Source organism: Equus caballus, chromosome 16 (assembly GCF_041296265.1).
Source record: "Equus caballus isolate H_3958 breed thoroughbred chromosome 16, TB-T2T, whole genome shotgun sequence".
NCBI lineage: Eukaryota > Metazoa > Chordata > Mammalia > Perissodactyla > Equidae > Equus > Equus caballus.
This window is the reverse complement of record NC_091699.1, coordinates 84,402,389-84,426,634: the sequence shown is the minus strand read 5'-3', so window position 1 is coordinate 84,426,634 and position 24,246 is coordinate 84,402,389. Positions and strand designations below refer to the sequence as shown.

The 24,246-nt window shown below is 41.8% G+C and overlaps 1 protein-coding gene across 10 annotated transcripts in view; it reads right to left on the bottom strand.

Annotated features, from left to right (window-relative positions):
• Positions 1-1,179: 1,179 nt before the first annotated feature.
• Positions 1,180-24,246, bottom strand: part of ARMC8 (armadillo repeat containing 8) — a 92,804-nt gene continuing 69,737 nt past the window's right edge. For 6 of the 10 annotated variants that reach the window (XM_003363168.5, XM_003363167.5, XM_070238194.1 and 3 more), the window contains 8 exons: positions 21,904-21,990; positions 18,827-18,919; positions 16,152-16,301; positions 15,114-15,209; positions 9,938-10,033; positions 5,969-6,041; positions 4,445-4,538; positions 1,180-1,835 (listed from right to left, as the gene is read on the bottom strand). In XM_003363168.5, the coding sequence (XP_003363216.2) occupies positions 1,802-1,835; positions 4,445-4,538; positions 5,969-6,041; positions 9,938-10,033; positions 15,114-15,209; positions 16,152-16,301; positions 18,827-18,919; positions 21,904-21,990 (723 nt within the window). In that variant the 3' untranslated portion in view covers positions 1,180-1,801. The remainder of the gene's footprint in view (positions 1,836-4,444; positions 4,539-5,968; positions 6,042-9,937; positions 10,034-15,113; positions 15,210-16,151; positions 16,302-18,826; positions 18,920-21,903; positions 21,991-24,246) is intronic. The other 4 variants (XM_070238196.1, XM_070238195.1, XM_005600950.4 and 1 more) reach the window with 1 other exon arrangement.

Genomic DNA, 24,246 nt, shown 5'->3' with positions numbered 1-24,246 from the left:
CAGACTTTAAGTCAGTGATGTTCTGAAAAAATAACAACTTGGAAATCTCTGTGTTTGAATCTTGGGTGGTCATGTTGAAAACAGGAAAAATTGCATTAAATACATTTTAAAACATTCATTTGCAATCAAACATATGTAAATCTTCCAACGAAGGTGCAGGTTGGTGACGGGGCGGCTGCAACGAAAGCACTCCCATCAGGAGTGGCTGGTGGGCGTGGGACCCTGTTGGTGGCACGCACTCACGGCAAGCCTCTGGGCCGCAGACCTCACTTCCTGGCCACAGTCCCTTTGACCTTTTAGCAAAAGGAAAAGGAAGGCTGGTTCTACCTTCAAACAGTCAAGAGCAGCCTCTGTTGAGTTCACCTTGAAGCTGACCCAGAAGTTGGAGCGGGCGCCAAGCTGAGGGCTGTAAGGGCCAAGCGGCAGTCGCTGTGAGAAGCCACCTTCGGTCCTCCTGGGGAGAGGCCCTTGCCTTCTCTCAAACTTCGGCGCTTTGGGCTTCATGCAGGAAAAGATCTTTGCTGTATCTCTCACTAAAATCTCGATTTCACTTTACAAAAGCACACTGAGCAGCAGTCCTGAGTGACTAGCATGGAATTTGCTGTGTATAGCCAAAGCAAAAACAAGCTTTCTAAACTATCCTGTTCTTTGCTTGTTTCTACAGATGGGCCTGTAGGACGTTCTTTAGTTTCACAGTGATAAATGCTGTTTCAGGAAGCACAAGGTGATCGACTTTGTTTCCAGGAAGCGGTGACCTACTTTAGTTTCAGCATAAGGTTCCGTGACTGGTTCTAAATCCTGCCAGATATTGCTACACCAGTGACAGGATTTAGGGCAGCCGGCAGGCTCTTGGTGCTCCGTTCCTGCCAAGGGTAGCCCACTGGAGTCACGGCTGGGCTTTCACTTCAGTAGTCCTATTTCCCTCTGATGTTTCAAAAAAACGTGTGGTGAGTCTGCTGCCTCCCTCCACTCCACCCTGTCCATCGGACCTGGAAGCCTGAGAGCTGACTGAGTTAGGCTGAGAAGAGGCCCTGCACTCGCTGACCTTGACGGCAGTAAGACGCTAGCTTACTATTTTGCACAGCACCATATATCATGCCTGTTATTCAGGCCAACTATAGCCAACCTTTTCTTTTTCTTTTTTTGTTTTTGTTTTTTTATAAAGAAAATCTATGTAAGTTGAGGTTCAGAAATGCATATATTTTTTACTTACAAATATTCATCTGACCAAAATTCAACATAACTTTTATGGAACACTTAACAATTGTTTTGTTTTTAAAATAACATTTCATTCAAACTGTATATAATTCAGTAAGGTTTTTTATACAGCAAGCAATGCTTAAACCCTGGAAAATCTGTAGAAAAGAGATTTTCACACAAAATAAGAAAAGAAAAATTTGAGGTATCCCTCACACACACACATCCATTCATTCTGACCCACATGCGCGCACACACATACACACACACTTGTGTGTGCACAGACACATTCATTCTCACTCACAAAGTGGCTGCAGCATAGGCAAAAAATTGTAGGTCCAAAGGAAAATGATTGATTGTTCTAATAAAGAGTCCAGGTAGCTCAGGAAAAACCAAACAAAACACAACAGTCCTCTGAGGAAATTACTACCTCAAAAAAACGTTCTCAAGATGAATTTGAGATCTAAGCCTACCAAATTGCTTTTGCAAAACAGCTCCCTGCAGTCCAAGGTGACTTGTGCAAATAGAAGGAATCCAATGAGGCTAGTTCCTGTACTTCCTGTAACAAGGACAGGGGATGCTCGCAGGTGCCAGGGCGCTCCCATCACGCCAGGTACTGCTGCAGTGCCATCTTTGCCCTGAAAGCACAAAGTCCCTGTTAGCCATCGTCTTGGCAGGCTGCAGTTACCGGGGGATTTGTCTTCTTTAACGCACTGCATGGCAAGCTTCATGGAGGCACGGGCCCTGCTCTGTGTGTTCCAGTCTGGCACAGCTACTCACTCGAGGACAGTTACCAAGTGCCTCTTCCCTTCAGAGGGGCAGACAAGCCACCTGCCATCATGACCCAGGATGGTATGCTCTGCGGGTGCTATGGGAGCAGAGGGGTCCCAGGCTAAGCCTGTGGAGTAGGGTGGAGAATGGATCAGGCAAGACTTTTTGGAGGAGGTGACAACCTGCTCTGAGTTTTGAAGGATGAATGGCCATTGTCCAGGCATTTTCTTCTCTTGCTTTCAGGACACCTTAAGTGCCTGGGTCTCAGCCTGCCTCGTTGATTGTTCCTTCTGCTCCTTTGCTGGGTCTTTCTCATTTTCCCTTAAATGCTGGAGGGCCTCAGAGCTTGGTCCTTAGCCCTCCTCTCTTCTCTCTTATTCTCCCTGGGTGACTTCATTCAGCTCCAGGGCTTTATATACCATCCACATTTACATCCTAAGCCCTCATCTCCCAAGTCCCGTGGCTATCTAATAGGCATCTGAAAGCTGGCACACCCACACAAGGACTCTGACTCTCCCTATCAACCACCTTCTCTTGTACTCCTCACCATCTTGGTAAATGGCAAGCCTCTATCCAGTCACTCTGGCTACAACTCTAGGCAGTTTTCCTTTCTCTCTTTAACATCCTACATCGAATCCTGAGCAAATCCTGTTGGGTCTACCTTTAGATTAAATCCTGAATCTGACTTCTCCTCCATACCTGTGCCACTACCACCTGCCGTCTCTTTCCTCCACGCCTGCAATGCCTTTAACTGGCCTCCCTGCTTCCATCCTTGCCCTCCTGCGGACGATTCCCTACAAGCCACCAGGGTAATCTTTCAAAATTCAAATCAGATGGCCTTCTGCTCAAAACTCTCCCACGACTTCCTACTAACCTCTGAATAAAATCCAGAGTCCTTACTATGGCCTGCAAGGCTTTTCACTTGCTCCCCCATCACCTCGCTGATTCCACTTCTTATTGCTCACCCCCATTTACTTCCCTCCAGCCCCACTGGTCTTCCTGCTGTCTTGTGAACGTGCCAAGCTCATTTCTGCCTCAGGGCCTTGAAGTCACTGTCCTCCCTGCCTAGAATACGCTTCCTCTGAACATCTGCCCGCAGACTCTCTCCCTGCATCCAGGTCTTTGATCAATGTCACGTCCTCAAAGAGGCCTTTACTGACTAACCTGGAAGACAAGAAACTCGCTTACTCTCCACTCCCTCACCTGGCTTTCTTTTTCTTCATAGTACCTCTTGTTACCTGCTCTCGTATTACACTTTCATTTGCTTACTGTCTGTCTTCTGTACTAGAATTTAACTTCCACAAGGGCAAGAACTTCATCAATTTTATTCACCAAGATAGCTCCAATGCCTAAAACAGTGCCTGATAGAGGTTAGTATTAAAAAATATATATCCACTGAATGAATGGGGATTGAGAGGAGAGAGGCTTGGGATGGCAAATCAGAACAGAATGTGTAAAGGCACAAAGGTGTGATACTGTAAGAGGGGAGGTGTGGCTGGGGTTTAGGGTGGCAGTGGGGGTGTGGGGGAACATGAGGGCTGAGAAAGGCAGAGTCAAAGCAGGAAGTGCTTCTGAGCCCCGCTCAAGAGTCCGGAGGATGAAAGAGGTGGCGTTCCCTGCTGCTGTTACTGTTAGGCAGGGAAGTGAGCTGGAAAGTGAAGGCTGTTATATGGGAGCGTTCACACCGAGGGAAAGCATTTTTGGCTATTCTGAGGTTAGAGGGCTCTCTGATGATGACTCTTGCCTCTCCCAGTAAATGGTGAGCTCCTTGAGGACAGGGACTCCTTAGTGGTCACTGCTACAGCCCCAGCAGCCAGGCCAGGCTGGCAAAAGGCAGGCACTCAGTGAAATTTTAACTTTATGAATGTTTTTGTTTTTGTTTGCAGGGGTTTGCCCTAAGCTGACATCTGTTGCCAATCTTCCTCCTTTTTCCCTTCCTTTCCCCCACCAAAGCCCCAGTACATAATTGTGTATAGTTGTAAGTTCTTCTGGTTCTTCTATGTGAGCTGCTGCCACAGCATGGCAACTGACAGACAAGTGGTGTGGTTCTGCGACCAAGAATCAAACCCGGGCTGCCAAAGCAGAGCGTGCTGAACTTTAACTGCTAGGCCATCAGGGCTGGCTCTAAGGAATGCTATTATTGGCCATCCTTTCTGCTTTCTAAAAGGCAACGTGCATTTCTATTCTAATGATCAAGGCAATATAAGGGAGTGGCCTCTGGATCCTGCCAGATACCCCGACCAAGATGGCCCAGGCTCATGTTCACTCAGAGTAAGATGAGACTCTTTAATAATTTGCTAATTATTAGTTTATCTCTTACTCAAATGTCACATAGTTGGCTCACAGAAAATTAAAAAGGAATTCAAGAATCTAAAAAAATTTTAAGTTTGGTCATGTGAATTATGAAGCAATTTGAACTCTTTCATAAAAAGATCCAATGTACCCCAAAGCAAGGCCCTTTTACTTTGATACTCACTTGTCACAAAGGTTTGAGTCTGGTGACTGACTCAGTTTGTGTAGAATGTCTACGATGCCCATGTCTCGTAATTTATCCTGGCGTTCTTGTGAGCCTAAGAGGTGAAAGCTAACAGTTACTGGGAACACGACCCAGGCAGTTGCTCTCCTTGATTACAATCAACTATCTAGAGCTCTACCAGTGCCCTTCGCTCCCCACCCCATCCACCCCCGCCGTCCTCCACTCTCCCCCAGTGTAGGTGGATCGCCCTCATGCTGGGATTCTCCAGCAGCATTTTAACAGGTCTCTCTGCCTCTTGATTCTCCTTCCTGTAGTCCATCCTGGGTTCTGCTCCTGGAATAATTTCTCCACGGACTATAGGGTCAAGGTCAGATTCTTCAGCCTGGCACAAGGCACTCTGCCACTGGGCCTCAGCTTCATCACTTCTTTCTGGACATACCAAGCGGGCTCTTCCTCCTCCAAACAGGTCTTGTTTCCCCCCTTCTATTCTCTTCCACCCTCCCCTGACCTTCCAGCACTACCTGCTGCCTCTTGGTTAGCATGTGGCAGTTCCAACTTCACGCCACTCTGTTCTATCTTCCAACTAGACTAGGACCTCCATGAGGGTGACTGTGTTTTCCTGGCTTCCGGAAAGTACTTGGTCTCTAGGCCTGTGTGCTGAGTCCAGTTTCTCCTCCCTCCACGTTGCTCTGAACACAGCTGCTGAGTAGAGTAATCCTCTTGGAGTCTTTCCTCCCCACTGATGAGCTACAGTGACTCACTCATGCAGTGACCTCGTCTAGACCCAGTGACCCAGCATCTCCAGGGGTGAAGACCAGAAGTCTGCATTTTAAAAAGTTCCACAAGGGATTTCTATGCAGCCGACCCAGCACTGAGACCCACTGCTCCCCTGCACCTGTTTGCTACCTTGGCTATACATTGGAATCACCTGGGGAGTTTTAAAACATACTTAAGCCTGGAGCCCACCCCCAGAGATTCTTATTTAATTGCCTTCGTGCAAAATTCCCAGGGAGATTCTAATATGCAGCCAAGGTAGAGAATCTTTGATCTACAGAGGCCTCCTGCCAGACTGGCCACTTCCCCAGTAAGTGTATTTCTCACTTTTCACCAGTGCATCCTCTTATCCATTAAGCTTGTATGCCTCCAGTCCTTATATGTACTTCCTCTGCACACAATGACAGGCCTGTCCTTCCACCTGCTCTCACCTCTCATCTCCTTCAAGTGCATCTTACCAGCCTCCTCCTCAGCTCTCTCAAGGGCAGGGACTGTCACTTACTTCTCTAGGGTCTCCTCCACCCACATCCCTAGTAATCTGGTAAGTGTTGACTTCAAGGTGGGGGCTCAGTGTTAACTGTCCAGCCGACTCAGGCTGGACCCACTGATTCTCATATCAAGGCAACTCTATTGGGTGCTTGGGGCCCAATGAGCAGTGCCTCTACCCAGGATCTCGGGTACCTGCTGTCTTCTCTGTGCAAGACTTTCTTCCCATAATTTTCTTCAGAACAAATCTCACCAATCTCTTACCTTCCTCTTCATTCCATACGAGGTTTGATATACAAAACATAGCGGCAAGCTGCAGTTTGACATGCGAATGACCCTATTGTTGCAGAAAAGGAAAAAAAATGGAGGTAATCTCATTTGAGATTATTTTTTGTGACATACCATAAGAAATCCCAATAGCCTAAAAGTTTGAAGCAGGGGCCTCAAACTCAAGTGTCTTGAAGGGCCACAAAGTTAATACTAATGGGTGAATGGGTTGGGCTAAAGACAACAGGGAATGGTGGGGAGTCTGGAAAACTAGGGGCTGAAGCTTTGCCAAAAGACATTTACATTCCAACTTTAGAAACCCTCTGGGGCTGGCCAAACAAAACACTTCTTGGGCCGTAGGTGTAGTTTGCAATTTATCATTCAACCCATGCACACAGAAATACTGGTATAAGACAATTCTATGCCTTTGACTTAGGCTGTGCTTTGTCTCTGTTAGGAAACTTTCAGGTCACTAGTAGCCAATAAGTTGGATGGATGTGCATTTGGTATTTATCTCTTCCGCTATTGATTATCTGGTTCAAATTACTCTTATTTTTATAAGAACATCCCCCAAAACTTGACTGAGTCTCTACTTGATTCATCTTGAATATCTCTACTACTGTTAAGGAGCCTCCTATTCTTCTGAAACACAATTCTTATTTATTTTTTTGTTTAACTTGGATCATTTATCCATATAGGGTGTCTTCTCTTAAACAAAAGAAGACCCAGTGGTAAAACAATCTTTACAGATGGTTTTCCTATTGGTCAAAAAAAAAAAAAGTCCCCAGAATATTTAAATAATTTATGTAAATCTGAGGAAATACCAGTGGTATGATACGCTCGACAGTTTCTTAAAGGCTAGGAAAGACTTATCTTGGCATGTAAGACTATGTCCTAACTAAGTAGAGACAAGGAAATGGATGTGGCTTCCTCCAACAGAATTCTATGGTTGGTGATTCTTTTTTCCTTCTACCTGCCAAGACCTGTTAGGAGATGTCCAGTTTGGATTCTATTAAGACAAAACAATACAAAACTTATTTGCTCCTAGCCTCAGGCCATCAATGAGTACTTACTGAATAAATGAACTTGTATACAGTACAACTATGTATAAGTCCACTTATTATTCACTCAATAAATATTTTTTGAGGAAACAAATTTCTGGGATAGAGAAAACTGGAGGGAGGAAACCTAATTTAGGTGGAATGTACAGAAAAGATCTCTTTGAAAGAGGCAACATTTAAGCAGAGACTTAAAGAATAGGAAGTTGCCAGTTGTGCAAAGCTAGGGGTTAGGGGTCCTGGGAGAGAGGAAAAGTTTCTGGAAAGATCTGAGGTAAGAAGGAGCTGTATGGCCTGTGCTTACTGAGAAGGAAAAGTGGAGTAACATTAGTTCAGAGAAGCAGGCATGGCTCAGTAGGCACTGTGGGCCCTTGTAGGCCAAATAAGGACTCTGGATTTCATTCTGAGTTGGTAGGAAGCCCCTGAAGGATTTAAGCAGTGGAGGGACATGACCAGATTTACACTTTTAGAAGATCACCCTAGCTGACAGTGCAGGGGTGTCTAGCAGGCTGTTATGGTCAATCAGGAAGGAAATGCTGTGGCCTGGACTAGGGTGAGGGCAGTGGTGACACAAAGAAGCAAACAGAATTCACATCAGCTTTGGAGGCAGGGCTAACAGGACTTGCTGCTAAATTGGATTAGTGAGGTGAGAGAGCTGGAGAAATCAGGACTGACTCGCAGGTTTGAGTAACTGGGTAGACGACAGAGGAACTATACTGAGACAGGAAAGCCCAGGAGAGCAGAAATTTAGGTTTAGGAGAGTTATTTAAGAACTCATTTTTAAAGATCAACTTCAAGAGGTTTCAGATGGCTACATGGAGATGGTGAGTAGGCAGGAGGATACACGAGTCCAGAGTTCAGAAGAGAGGTCTAGGTTGGAGGTACACATTTAGAAGTTACCAGCACAGAGAGGATAGTAAAAGCCACAGGAATGGACAAGACTCCCTAAACCAGTGGTTCTCAACTGTGGCTGTACATAAGAACCACCCAGGAAACTTAAAATAATCCTGATGCCCAGGCTACCTCCCAGACCTATTAAATCAGAATCTTGGGAGGAAGAGGACACGGTAACAGTCTTTGAAAGCTCCCTAGGAGATTCCATTGTGCAACAAAGCTTGCGAAGCACCGATCTCTGGAGAGCACGTAAGAGAGAACACAAGAGAGTCCTGAGCTAAGCAGGGAACTATGGTGTCATGGAAACCAAGAGAAAAGAATGTTTCCAAGAGGAGGAAACGGTCAGCTGTGTTGAAGTCTGCTGTAAGTGAGGTAAGATGAGGAGAGAAGACTATGCTTTGGATTTGGCATCACGGAGCTCATTGGTGGCCTTAACCAGAAGAGTTTCAGTAGAGCAACGGGGGGTGGAGGCCAGATGGAGTGGATTAAAAAGTGAATTTAGAGCTGAGGAAGGAGACAGCACATGCAGAAGATGCTTCTAAGAAGTCTGGCTTTGAACAGCAGCAGAGAAATAGGTATACCTTGATGGGCATGAGACATCAAGAGATACTTGTAAAAGATTAGAGATACTATATGGATCTGGTATTGGATAGATAAGGGGGTGCCTGGTTGAAGCAGCAAGGTTTTCATTCAACAAATATTTACTGAGCACATATTAAGGGTTGGCACTGTAAAAGGTGATAGATATATAATTGGATATATTATACTGGATGGATACAAAACTGATACAGTCCTTGTCATCACGGAACTTACACTCAGTAGGCACACAAGCAAACTATAATTGAGCTAAGTGTTCTAATAGGAAGACAATGCAGTAACAAAGAATAACACACACAGATAAAAGCCCACGAGGAAGTGTCAGTTGAACTGAGATCTGAAAGGTGAGAAGGCACACCATGAAGAAGTGGGGAGAAAGCGCTCTAGGCAGAGGGGTCAGCTTGTGTGGAGATCCTGAGGCAGGAAAGAACATGCATGTCCTTTTCAAGGAACTGAGAGAGAGCTCAGTGTAGTGAATGAAGGGAAGAGGGAATGAGTGGGGAACATAGATGAATCAGGTCATGCAGGACTTCACAGACCATCGTAAGGGGGAGGGGAGTATGGATTTTATTCAAGGTGTAACAGGGAGCCATTGAAGCATTTTGGCTTCTATTCTCTTAATAAAACAAAAAGGGAGGTCACCACGAAGTGTGAAAACGGAGAGAAGAGGTGAGGTCTAAAGAAGGAGAAGGTAAGAACCGACACTTGTAGAGAAGGGGGGCAGCAGCTCACTGGAGAAGCACAGGAGGGGACCAGGCAGTGTTGAGGGCCCACCTGAGTTCTATAAATGTGAATTTAACATGAAACCACTCAGCCTGGTTCTGTGCCTTTCTCTACAGTTGTTCACTCTGACATGTAGGCAAAGAGAAGACAGGTTCATCCATGGTTAGGGTTTTTCTAGAAGACACTGGCCAACTGAAAAGAGGAGGGATGTTTGATATCCAGATTTTGGCAATGGGCAGTTTGGGTGATAAGATCCAGGGTATTATGGCAGTTGGTGGCTGAGGTTTTTGGAAGTAGGTGGCAGATGGTGTTTGAAAGCAAACAGGTCAAAGAACAGGTGCCAGAGAACTCGAGGGTTTATCCACATGGGATTGAAGACTTGAGAGAGAAGACAGGCTGGAGGGCGCTGAGAGAAAGCCAAGAGCCTAAGTCTTCCCTGAATAAGAGGAAGGCAATCAGGAGATGATGAGGGTGCTGAGCCAGGGGGCAGGTGGGAACACTGCCAAATGGCACAAGGCTCAAGGCCTTGTGTTGCTTCTTTCTCTTCAGAATGGAAGAGAGTTCCTTGAATCTGTTACAGAGTAGTCTCTTCTTTTTTTAATCTCTGCACAATTTGTTTTGAACTAACAATGCCACAGTCCCTGACTTCTAATGTTCGGCTAGCGGAGAGCCGGGAAAGGGGACAAAGGCCTACCATGTAGTACTTGATTTTCTGCAAGATGTCATCATTGGTCATAATAAGTTCTTTTGCCGTTGTCCCATCTGCTATGTTGGCTAGGATGCACAGTGTCTGGAAAAGAACAAAGGCCAGCAATCAGGAAAGCTCTGAAGTCCCCATACTCAAGCTCGCTTAAGAAATTGGGCAATTTCCACCTGAAGTGCATGGATTCTCACAGCTTCCACGATGAATGTCTTGATTTTTCACCTCCTGGCCTCACTGCCAACAAAAATACCCACACCTAAGGAAAGCCTACCTTAGGCAAAAAAGAACCCAAACATATCAGTGGTTTCTTTCTGGGCACACGCCATATGGGCAAAGGCAGCCATGTCTTAGAGTTCATGCTATCACATAAATCAAAGGGAAAGCGTAATTTATCATTTTCTTGAAAACTCCGTTTCTAAGAGAAGCTCTTGTTACTAACTCACAAGGTTTCTTTAAACAGGGGGAAACTTCATAGGTGATGCAACTTCCTTCCCTTCCTCTTCAAATGCTACTTGCTTCCAAGCACATAACCTTCTGGGTGAAGGCCTGGACCCTATCCACCAGCTACACTAGCCATGTGCAGTTAGGACCTCTTCACTTTTCTGAACCCTGTTAGAGGAACACAAAGGGAGCAAAATGTGTGAAGGAGCCTAGTTCAGCTTGGCCTAACGTGGGGACTGGAGGAGCCTGTGCCAGCTGGCAGGACAGGGCATCTTGCAGACAATCACCACACTGGTATGGAAGGAAGAGACTGTTCTTTCAGCTGTTATATTCTCACAGCCAGACCAGCAGAAGGCAAGAATTAAGGGAACGGTGGAAGGACTACTGTAGGGACACTGAGCCAGAGCCAGACTGAACAATTCAACAAACACTTCCTAAGCACCTATAATGTGTGTGCACTCTGCAGGGCATCAGGGGGACACAGGAGTAAGACACGCTCCCTGACACTGCTGTCACACAGTCACAGTTCACTGTGGTGTGACTGAGGTAAAAACAGAACTGAGAAAGCACAAAGTAAGCAAGCTTGTTCCATACTGCAAGGGTCAGGGAAGGCTTCCTGGAGGAAGTGACACTGAGTCCTGGTGCATCATTCAAAGAAAGTGATGAGAGATGGGAATGGGGTCTAAATTCAGATAATTTCCTCCATCTTTAATCTTTCCCTTTGCTAGACTTAAGTTAATTAAGCTTGCAGGTTATAGCTAATTGAGGAGATTGTTTTCTCACTTTGTCCAAACCCTCAGATATCTTAAAGGGTATGTGGTCTTATTTCTCCTAGATTAACACACTGTGGTAACTAGATTATTAGGGAATGAGTCCTGAGGTTTGAACCAAAAACAGCTGCCTCTGGGATACAGGAGACATGGAAAATGCAATTGATAATCCAAGTCCTGAGCAGGCCCTGGGAGACTATTTATTCCATAGCACTTAAATCATGATGAGGAGACCTCCACATGGCCCAGGAAGGGAAGAGAGATGACCTGGGGAAGATGTCATATTTCAAATGATCTGGTATGTGGTGAGCCATTCAGAAGTCTTGGCAGGTATTACACCCTTGAATTTCTCAGGACTGAGGGGACAGCAAGGGGGATAAACAGGTTTGGACTCTCACTATGGATAAGAATTTAAAAGGCTTTATGACCAAAGCATTCCTGGGAAGAGGAGGAAATGACAAACACCTTTATCTAGGGAAGAACCACCCTTCTTTCACCCACTAACACAGAATAAAAGGGGGGGTTTCAGGAAATATTCCTCAGAATAGACTAGGTCAGCAAGATAGGAAAGTGATTCCCTTTCTTGGAGTGTCAGAATACACCCACGCATCCTCCGGCTTGTACAGCATGGCAGAATGAGCTACAGTTCTGCTTGGAAGCCCATACAACCCCTACGTAAACATTCCTATGGAGACAAGAAGCCAAATCTTCAAGAGATCAATTAGTTTTTGGGCCAGGCCAGTCTAATATATGAGCTAGGGAGCAGAAATAAAAAGCTACACACACACACCCACCCACCCACACACACAGGGTCATGTGAACAACTGGAAATCAATGAGATAGAGTAGGGACTGGTAAATTATGGCCGGTGGGCCAAATCCAACCCACTGCCTGTTTTGGTAAATGAAGTCTTACTGGAAGACAGCCATGTCTCTTTGCTTACATATTGTCTATAGCTGTTTCCAGGCTGAACAGCACAGCTGAGTAGTTGCTACAGAGACCGTTTAGCCCACAAAACTTAAAATACCTATCTTGCCCTTTGTGGAAACAGTTTGCCGACCCCTGAAATAGAGAATAGAAAAATAATGGCGGGGGGGGGGGGGGGGGGGGGCCGGTGCAGAATCAATGAAACCAAAAGCTGCTTCTTTGAGAAAATCAATAAAATTGATAAACCTCTAGCCAGGCTGATTAGGAAAAAAGGAACTACCAATATAAAGAACAAAAGAGAGGACACTCCAAAAATACTACAGATTTTTAAAAGAGAATACTATGAACCATGTTACGTTTATAAATATGAAAATACAGATGAAATGGACAAATTTCTTGAAAGACACATAATACCAAGCCTCACTCAAGAAGAAATAACTTGAAGAGTCCTATTTCTATAAGAGAAATTGAATTTGTAGCTAAATACCTCTCCACAAAAGAAACACTAGGTCCAGATGGCTTCACTGGTACATTCTGCCAAAATTTAAGAAAGAAAGAATACCAATTCTTCACAAATTCTTGCAGAAAATCGAAGAAGAGGGAACATGTCTACCTCATTCCCTGAGGCAAGCAATACCCCAATATCAAAACCAGACAAAGACATCACAAGAAAACTATACACCAATCTCTCTCATGAATACAGATGTGAAACATTCCAGTAAATGTGTGAAAATTTCAGTAAATTGAACCCAACAACATATGCAGAGGATAAAACATAATGACATTTTAATATGGCATATCTCCCCATTTATTTAGGTCTTGGACTTCTTTCATTATCAACGTTTTGTAGTTTTCAGCATACAGATCCTGCACATATTTTGTGAGATTTATACATAAGTATTTCATTTTTTCTGAGCCACTGTAAACAGTACTGCTTTTAAAATCTCAATTTCTACTTATTCATCCTAGTATACGAAAATACAATTGATTCTTCTGTCTTGTGGCCTTGGTTAACTCATTGATTAGTTCTAGCTTTTTTGATGAGTTCATTCTCTACTTAGACATCCATGTTGTCTGGGAATAGTTTAATTTCTCCCTTTCCAATCTGTATGCTTTTGTTTCTTTTACTTGCCTTATTGTACTTGGTAGCAATTTCAGTACGATGTTGAATAGGAGTGGTAAGAATGGACATACTTGTCTTGTTCCCCATCTAAGGATGGTGATAGACATGTTCACTGTCTTGATCATGGTGACTGTTTCATGGTATAAACATATGTCAATTTGTATACTTTAAATATACATTATACATTTGTATACAATTAAATATATGCAGCTTATTGTATGTTAACATACATCAATAAAAAAGAAAGAAAAGAACAAAGAATTGATCAGATGCATTTGAGAACTGAACTTCCAGCTAATAACCAATTTAAGCCTCCCTATAGCTGCCTACTTCTGGACTATCACCAACATCTGTATGAGAGTACCATTTGTGTCCTGCCAAAACATGTTATTGTGTGTTGGTCTTTTGTTTTGCCCTCATCTAAATCTTGCTTCACCTTGCTACCTTGCTTCATTTTTCAAGTTGGTGGAATTCTATCTAGGTGAGCTGTCTTTATAGACAAAATTCATTCCTCTGCTCTCCAGGTAGAAGTCTATTTCGAACAATATGTCTTCATTGTTGTGTTCCAGTAGTGGATCTCATTCAACCTAATTTCAGTGATGCCTATGAGATTACAGTTTTTCTGTGTTAAATTTTTGTTCATCAAAAAACATAGTTGTTTATTATGAATTTTAAGAGAAATCACCTAAAAAGTCCATCTTAAAACCACTTTGTCAAATCTGTCACCTTTTTTGCTCACGAATTCAATCACAGCTCCTAGATCCTACCACTCTTACATCCTGGACTGTTGTTCTGAAGCCTGCTGAATTACTCTAACACAGGAGCACAGAGGATGAGGAGTATGGGCCCTCTAGTGAGACTCTGGGTCTAACTCTCCACTGATGACCTCAGGCAAGTTTCTTCCATGCATAGAAGTATAAAGCTCAATGAATTTTGAAATTGAATACACCCACATAGCCAATGTCTATGTCAGAAAGTTGAAGATTACCATTTTCTCAGATCTTGCATCAAAAATTTAAGTTCACAGGTGACGTTTCTTTTTGTAACAAAATATAATATACACTATGTTAAAAATCCTATAATAAACCTGAGGAAATATAGAAAAGTAATTCCCAAACTGTCCCCTCATGAATGCATAGCCTCTGTAATTTTTTTCTTTTTAAAGATTGGCACCTCAGCTAACAACTATTGCCAATCTTTTTTCTTCTTCTTCTTCTTCTCCCCAAAGCCCCTGAGTACATAGTTGTATATTCTAGTTATAGGTCCCGCTGGTTGTCCTATGTGGGATGCTGCCTCAGCACGGCTCAATGAGTGGTGCCATGTCTGCGCTCAGGATCCAAACTGGTGAAACCCTGGGCCGCCGAAGTGAAGCACGCGAACTTAACCACTTGGCCACAGGGCTGGCGCCTAGCCTCTGTATTTGTATGCCTACCCTAACCTTGCCCTACCAAAACACAACAGAAAGTAGGAGTATGGGATAGGAATAAAGAACAGGAATGTGTAAGAGTAAAGAAACAAAAAATGTCTCCAGCATAAGAGATTATTTTATTAGGGAGTTGCAGGAATTCGAGTTCAGAGCATGGTAATACAGAGGGCTGGAAACAGTCCTGGAGAAAGGATTCACTCTAGAACAGGCACAGGTGGCTGTCACAGTGTATACAGTGCCTGACACAGAGGTTGAAATTATCATCTCTGGTCATGTTTTCTTCCACTCCAGGAGGAAGAATTATTGAAGAGTTTAAGCGGTGGGGGAGGATCTTTCTCCTCAGACTTTTCTTGTCTCTATAGCACCTTCCATCTCAGCACCCTGTCTTTTGCAGATTTGACTATTTCAGGAGACTCCTAACTAGGATCTTTCTCAGGACTCACACTCAGAAGATATTCCTCAAAAAAAGGGAACACATACCTGCTCTTTGACCTCAATGTTATGCTCCCCTTCCAGAATAAGGGTGACGGCTTGCATAATTTGCTTTCCATGAGTACTCATTATTTTATCTATATGCTGCAAAACAATGGGAAATCCACAATTATCATCTGGGGAACAAAGAAAAAGACCATAGGAAAGAAAAGAAGGCTTCTAAAAGTTAAACAATACAATACACAATTGCTTCAAAGAGAACACCATAGCATACAGAAGTAGATGCCAAAGAACAGTGTTTATTATATTATGAAGCTGCATTTTGCCTTAAAAAAATTTTTTTTTGATGACGAAGATAAAGAGAGCACAGACCTGGCCTGATAGAATACAGAATTGTCATCACTGGGTATCCTCAAGCCCAAAGATATTAAAGAAAAGGAAAGCACAAAAAATGGATGGGGGAGACAGGGAAGCCAGAGATATGGAAAATATGGTGCAGATTTACTAATACTATCTTGGGCCAAAAAGGTACAAAGAAGACTCACAAAACCTGAAGGCCACTGACACTGCTGCTCAGGGAAGATTAGAGAACAATGAGAGGGACCCCACAGCACGGCTCAGCCTCTCCTGCTCTGACATATACCCACTGTTCTCCACAGTGATATCTTCAGAGGTCAATCCAGTAAATGTGGGCAGGGAGGTGTCTATGGAATGGCACTGAGAAGGATTCTCTAAAGGGAAAGAAGCAGACGCCCCAGAGATAAGGGATTTAGGCAGATGTGACAACCCATCCTGGCCAGCAAACCAGGTAAGAATAAAGTAACAAATCAAAGCAGGTTCACATTTATCATGGAGGAAAGACAGGGAGACAGGACAGGCAGTGAAGGAGTGGAGGGGCAGGTGACTATATGGTGAAGCACCTCCGAAGGTGACAGGTCTAGATATCAACTGCTTGCTTCTTCCAGGAAGGAGCAGTTTTTGAATTACACTTGTGGGCAGATGTTGATGGGAGCAGAGAGGGTGGGCACTGTTTCGCAGTGCATATGCAGGGGTAGCTAATCTGGAAACCTGGGTGATTTTACTTACAGGCCGAGTAGAGAGGAGATTTCTAAGAAGTCCCAATGTCTTCATCAGCACATTCAAATCTGAATCTGATAATAACCGGAATAGCTGTTCAGTACTCAAGCTTCGTAAAATATCTGCTTTTATTTTTTGTTCAGCCTGAAATGCCATATTCTGAAAGGATTAAAGAAGTTTCAAGAATCATGTCTACATTGGCTTTATTAAATTATATTTTAATAGTAACTCTGATAATTTCAAAGTATAAACAGAATCTGCAGAGTATCCTTAAGGATAAGTCATATTATTTTTCTGATTCCTGTTAAGCACCTATAATTCTGCCTGTCAAGAGAAAAACAACTGTCACTCCTACATATACTCCTTTACGAGGAATATGACCACTTCCTGCCATGGACATTTGAGAGTCTCAAGATTTTTCAAGTAAGTACAAAATCCACTATTACTTTTGAGAATATCCTTGTGGTGATTACCAAGTTGCCTTCTGTGCACTGTAATAACAAAATGACTACTAACGACTATACTATGCCATGCATTTTGAGAATGACTTAAAAGTACTCCGTTACCATGCATGAAAATAAGGAGTGGGTTTTGTTAACTTTACTGGCATGAAACACCTGATGTGTTCACAACACTATGCTAGATGTTGATATGGATGGTCCATATTATACAGGAAGCTCTCCACGAGGTAGGAGGTTTATACAAGCTACGAGCAATCCCAGAAGGCCAGTAGCTACTGTGCTCCTTTTTCTCCTTTCTGGACACATCATGGATTACCCCAGCTTAACCTGAAGCTATAATGACATGTCTAAAGAACAAAAAACCATGACAAATTCCAAATAACTCATAAATCAACTTTTAGTACAAAAATCACTTGTAAACTAGAGACTTATTATAATATGTGGCTATTGCCTTCCAGGCAATAATTAATTAAGGAGCTAAGACATATGAAAGATCAAGTAACCTAATGATGCAAAGTGGCATGGAAGAGCAAAGAGTCCTGGGCTAGGTGTCAGGAGACCCAGGCCAAAGATGATTCCAAGGTTTTATATTTTGTGGATAGAGAACATAGAAGCTGGTAGTATGGAGACTGATAGAATAAGATAGTTAATATGGATTTGAGAAGTGGGATAAGTTCAATTTTCTTTTCTTTTTTTTTTTTTTTAAAGATTTTATTTTTTCCTTTTTCTCCCCAAAGCCCCCCCGGTACATAGTTGTGTATTCTTCGTTGTGGGTTCTTCTAGTTGTGGCATGTGGGACGCTGCCTCAGCGTGGTCCGATGAGCAGTGCCATGTCCGCGCCCAGGATTCGAACCAACGAAACACTGGGCCGCCTGCAGCGGAGCGCATGAACTTAACCACTCGGCCACGGGGCCAGCCCCGGGATAAGTTCAATTTTCAATGTCAAAACTGTACACGTCAGGGAGCTCTCAAATGAAGTCCCACAGGCTGTTTAAGTGATAGACCTGGGAAATAGGACAGTTATATGTGGATAAGTGTATTTCAAAGTAACCTCTTGTATGAGGGGGAGTTTAAACCATGAGTGTAGGTGAAGTCCCTAAAACTGAAGTATAAAGGGAATTAGAAACTGGGAACCGAAACTTGGGGAAATATCCCCTGAGAAGGGGATGGAAAAGGAGGCTACGTAGAAAGTGGTAAAAAAAAAAAAAAAAAGTCAAGTTCTGGGAAAGAGTTTCAGGAAAGAAAAGTGCTAAAACCTGGTGCAAAGTTAAGGAGAAAAACAAGTGTGAAACTGCTGAATTCAATGCTTTCTTAGAAGATGGTTATTTCTATCCCAAAGTTTGTGTGAAAAGACAGCAGATACAGCATGGAAAAGGGAGAAGAGTAGGCTTGGGACAGGTTCACAACCCATTTCCGTTGCTTCTTAACTGTGAGGCCTTGGACGATTCATTTACCATCCGAGTCTCAGCTTCCCAACTGTAAGGTGGATATATACCAACATAACTTAAAACAAGAATTAGAGATAACAAATATAAAACATCTAGCTTAGTGCGTGGTACATAGTAATTAAATTGTAACTATAATAATTATGTTTAAAAAAGTCCATGTAGGATTACTGTTTTCAATTTCAATAAATTTTATTTTAATAAATCTTAAGGAAAAATGGTTCTCTGACTTCATAGTTATAAAGTTTTAGAATTTAGATTATTATAAATTATTTACTAGAAACTGTTAAAAAATTATTAAGCATTTATGTACCAATTCTGTTTCCTTGGGCAAGTTATTTAATCACTCTGTGCCTTAGTTTACTCATCTGCAAAATATGAACACTCCCTAGCTTATTCCACAATTTTGTTACAAAGAGCAAAGGAGACATGGAAGTGCTCTGTCAAGTAGATAGCGTTAGACAGTTAGCAATATGTTCATGACGGGGAAAATGTTTTCCCAAAATTAGGTAAGTCAAATTTCAATACCTGTCTGCTTTTCTTAGCAATAAAATAGGAGAGGTGACGCACACAATGGCCAAGCAACTTGCTTATGGTCACATCTGAAAGCTGAATACAGAGTCTTCTAGGTCCTAGGTCATTAGAAAACTAGGCCAAACAGCAAGATTTTTTAAAAGAAAATTCCAGACATTTCAAATAATACATTCTTTAGTTTTAACTTTGATAATAGCTCTCTTTTCTTTGTAAATGATGATATATATAAAACAGTGAAACATACCATTAAAGCCCAAATTCCATTCACTCGTAAAGCAGGATTTTCACTTTGGGTTAATCCACAAAGCAGCTCCACAGCTCCTGATTCTAAAATTGGCTGTCATTGGGAAAGAAAAAAAGCCCCATAGCTTTAATGTCAGGTTTGTAAACTAAATGTGTATATATACCCTGGCATTCTGCCTATGATTTCTTTCCCACTCTTACCCAATTCCAAGCAACTTTCCCAAAGCAGGGAACGAGGCGGCCATAAAAATAATCTTGAGATGGGCAAGGACAAGTATTCTCTCACAAATCCCCAAAATAAAATAATCCCTATCATTTCCTTCTCCTTTGTAGTCCTGAAAGCCTCTCCTCAGCATCTGTACATTCCTCATAGAGCCTTATGATCCCATTATCTAGTTCCACACTCTCATTCTCACCATCCTGAGACTCCGTCACTCTGGGCTTACGCTGTGACTATGAAGCAATATGGCTGGTTTACAATGGAAGTTAGATAACCTAACTATCCTCCTTCCAAATTGTCCATCTTGTTCCAACCATGCTGTAGAATTCATCTTTTACAAATATTTTCAGGACTACTTATCAATCATACAAGCAAAGTAGCCTTGTACTTTTCTAGTCCTACCACATTTGACACCTAAAATAGCATGCTTCAGCCTGACCACTTAAATTATTTATGATACTTGGCTGAAAATGGGTTTTGATAATTTCTAAAAAATTCAAGCCTTAGAGGATGGATTTACCATTACCAATGAATGCTGAAAAGACCATTTGTCAAGTAGAATCAAGAAATGTCTTAAGCAATTAAGATTTACATACCAAGAAAAAAACGGCAGTGCCTTTCAAGACCACATTTTCAAGAAGGGTACTCATTCCTTTACTTGTACTAATGGGTTTACTTTTTTCTTTACTTTTTATTTTGAAATAAGTTCAAACTTACAGAGCAGCAAGAATAACACAAGGGACTTCCATATATTCTTTTCCCAGACTTACCAATTTTTAACATTTTGTCATATTTGCTTTATCATTATGTTTCTCATTCTATATACCCACATCCACATTATTTATCTTTTCTGAACCATTTGAAAGTAGAATGCATACATCATACCTCTTTACCCTTAATAATTCAAAGTCTATTTCCTAAGAACAAGGATATTCTCTTAGATAACCACAGAACAGTTACTCAATTCAGAAAAGTTAACATTAAAACAATATTTTTAATGAATCTATAGCTCATATTCCAATTTTGTCAATTGGCCCAATAATGCTCTTATAGCATTTCCTTCCTTTCCAGTTCAAGATCCAGTTTATTATTTATTTTTATTGAGATATAACTGACATATAACATCATATTAGCTTCAGGTGTAAAACATGATTCAATATATGTATATATTGCAAAATGATCACCACAAGAGTCTAGTTAACATCCATCACCACACAGTTAAAATTTTTTTCCCTGTGATGAGAACTTCTAAGATCTCCTCTTTTTGAAACTTTCAAATATACAATACAGTATTATTAATTATAGTCCAGTTTATTTATTTACTTATTTGTGAGGAAGACTGGCCCTGAGCTCACCTCTGTTGCCAATCTTCCTCTTTTTGTCTGAGGAAGATTGTCCCTGAGCTAACATCTGTGCCAGTCTTCCTCTATTTTTGTATGTGGGACGCCACCATAGCATGGTTTGAGCAGTGTGTAGGTCGGCGCCCGGGATCTGAACTCGTAAACCCCAGGCCGCTGAAGCAGAGCTTGTGAACTTAACCACTACACACCAGGCTGGCTCCTAGTCTAGTTTACTTTTAATACAAAAAAATCAATCATATTAATGATCTTATGGCTGAGCTTATCTACGTTACTTCCTAACTGAACCCTAAATATTCTGAAGGCCGGGCTGAGGCATCATAACAGCTGTTCAGGATGATGAATGGTGTTGCACTAACTGCAACTAGATCCTCATCAGACCAAGACCCCATCTCCCCACCAGAGGACAGAAGAACAGACGGAAGCTCTGGCGTCCTATCTGGCCTTCGCCTGCCTTCAGAATAGCTACCAGTCTCTCTCCTTTTGTTCCAAGATTTTCGCTTGTTGAACAACTGTCTCTGAACCCCTACCCTGTTATTAACACCTTTCTAATTACCAGTGAGAAGCCTGCGGGTGTTGCAATGTAGAAAAGAAATTCAATAAGAATGGGATGACCAAAAGCACACTAAAGGACAGTGTCTAAACCTCAGTTCTCGATTGGGCAGACCAGAGGTATTTTAACATGATAAAATTAACTCCATAAGGTTTCCCCCCCTCCTTTACTAAAGTTTATTTTAGTTTTCCCTATTATAAAAATAACACATGCTCACATAATTTATAAAATGCATAAAGGAAGGGAAAAAATACCTCCACATTTCTTTTCAGGAAGATTAGCCCTGAGCTAACATCCACCACCAATTCTCCTCTTTTTGCTGAGGAACATTGGCCCTGAGCTAACATCTCTGCCCATCTTCCTTTACTTTATATGTGTGATGCCTGCCACAGCATGGCTTGACAAACTGTGTGTAGGTCCACGCCCGGGATCTGAACTGGCAAACCCTGGGCTGCTGAAGCAGAGCACACGAACTTAACTGCGATGCCATTGGGCCAGCCCAAAATATCTCCACATTTAATCCTTCCCCAAACAACTACCATTAACACTAAATATTAAAAAGATTATTTTCCAATGCCAGCTGTTGTCTCCTTGAAATGACTCATAATCCTGGTTTACAAAACTGAGTCTCAATTTATTCTTTAGTAAACATAGTTTGAAAATAGTCTATTTCCTGTGTAATTATTTCTTAGATTTGCAGTTGCAGGCAATTTAGAGTACTGTAAGCTGTGATCTATTAAATGATTGGAACATGTCAGGCAGAATAAAAGGGATAACAGGAAAAGATAATCATATTTAAAAATCATTTATTTTGTCTACCCCTTCAAACAATTCAGAAGTAGTTTTTAAACCCAATCCCCAAATTTCAGTGTCAACTACTGTGAAAATTATTTGGCTAAGCTCTTGGTAGACTAGGCAAAGTCTAGGAAGAGAAAATCAATACTAACCTCTTTGCTTGGAGAAAATTCAAGAAGAAGATTACATAGCATGGAAGATGCTACCACTAGGATTTCATCTGGTGCATTTTGTAAAACCTATGGAATTGAAAAAAGGGACACTTTTAATGGTTTGGAAACATGGAGGTGAGATCATAAGAATAAATGAGGACAAAAACAATTTATCTTTCAACCTGATTTCTCATATTGGAGAGACGATTAAGAAAGATCCACCTGATACCGTGTCAACTTTTACCTAGTGCTGTAACTATGACCGACTAAGGCCCTGACGTCTCTTGCTAGAGAAACTATAGCCCTGCTGCCAGGATGAGGGTTGCTGCACAGAAAAGCAGAGACACAAGTCATGGAGGGGTGCTCTATGTGAAAAGTGTGAAGGCCACCTGGGACAAGTTAGCTCATTCTACTCCATCAAATCAGGCCAATTGTGAAACCACAACATTGCCGTAGGGTGTGAGGCTTTCTGAGGTGTCTCTAGAAGGACTGTTTGACCAGAAGCATGGATGGATCAAGCTACTGCACAGGCAGGGTAATGTGGGGCACTGTTTCTCAGGACTGGAATCGCCCAGTGCTGGTTCCAACCCTCTCTCCTCCACTTCTAGACGCGTGCTCTTGAGCACATGTCTTTACTTCTCTGAGCCTGTGAATTGAGGAATTAAGGAAAACAACACTTGCTGGACAGGACTATCTACGATGAAATGTGGCACAATAATAAGAGAAGCAGTATAGCATGGTAGTTAAGAACACAGGCTGCCTGAGTGCAAATTTCAGCTGAACCACTAGATAGGTATATGAATTCCTGGGCTGAAAAAATGGAGATAACAATAGTACCTGCTTCATAGGGTTGCTGTGAGGATGTATAAAAAGATTGTAGAACAGTAACTGGCACATAGTAATGACTATATCAGTAAAGTTTTTAAAATTTACTTATTTATTATGGTCAACTTATTGCTATAATCACACACATAGTAGGTATACAGTAAACCAAAAGCCATGGACTCCTGCTGAGCTCAGAAGACAGCATGACGACAAATGTTAGTTGCCATTAGCTATTATCAGAGCCTGTTCTTTCTAGATTGTAAGAGAGAAGACTTCACAAATATTACCACTTACATGCAATAATCACTTCAACTAAATCCTCTGCATTTGGGATCAGATCAGCATCAAGCTCATGATCCCAAAAAGAGTCCTAAGGGGCTCTAGTTACACAAATTGGAAATAGATAATCACAAAAAAATTTAGAGAGTTAAATATATTATCTGCTTTCTTCAGCTAAATCAAGTCTGAAGTTCCCAAGTTAAGAATAAGCAAGAATTACAAAATAGACGCAGTTCTTCTAAGATACTCCGTTTTAACTCTCCTGTGAGTTATTAGCTAGCTGATAAAGATCAAATCTCATACACTCTGCACGCTGATCTCTCTGTCTGCTACAACCCCCCTAAGACCCTCTTCACCCTCCCCTTGCCTTGCCCTTCCTATATCTCTCAGGTGTCCCCTCTACTCATGCTTTAAGGCTGTCCTATTCCAGAAGACTCCTTGGGGCCCTTCCAGTCAGAAGTCACTCTATCCTCCTCCAAGCACCCACTGCCACTGTTTCTGACCTCTCTCAGGATGCTTATTACTCTCCGTACTATTCAAATTCTATGTGCAGAAATGCCAATCTCCTTTTCTCTTAACAAATTTAAGCTTCTTGAAGGAATAATCTATATATCTATGGTCTAATTTATCCCGGCCTGTTTCAACCAAATGGCGATGCACAAAATGGGCTCAATGAATGTTTGTGAAATAGGAGAAATAATCATTTTCCAAAATTATCCTACTTGGAGTAGTAAGTAGTAAGTATACTACTATACTATTGGTTGAAATAAATAAGTGCCTACCAAGGCTTTAAAAAGTTGCTTTGTTTGATATGATTCATTTTTTAAAATATTATTTATTGTTTTATAGAGATTAATGTGCTCTTATCAAGTTTTGTTTTCAAATTACATAACAATTATAAACAAAAACAGAAGAGATTCTATGAAATTCTTAAAAGCATTTACTCAGCGCAGTGTAAGATATAACGTGAAATTCAGAAACTGACACCTAACACTGACCACATAGAATTTCACCAAAATAAGAACAAAAAATAACCACAAATAAAATCTTTAACTAAAATCAAATGGCTACTCTTCTGTGGTTTGCTAACCAACAGTTAAAAACATGGAAGAGCAAAAGAGGAAAAATCAACAGACATGCAAACAGTCTTTGAACTAAGAGGAACCTAAAAGTATCTGAAATAAATCATTGCTTACTTCCAAGCTTTTAAAACTATACTTTAAATGTGCAACAAAGTAG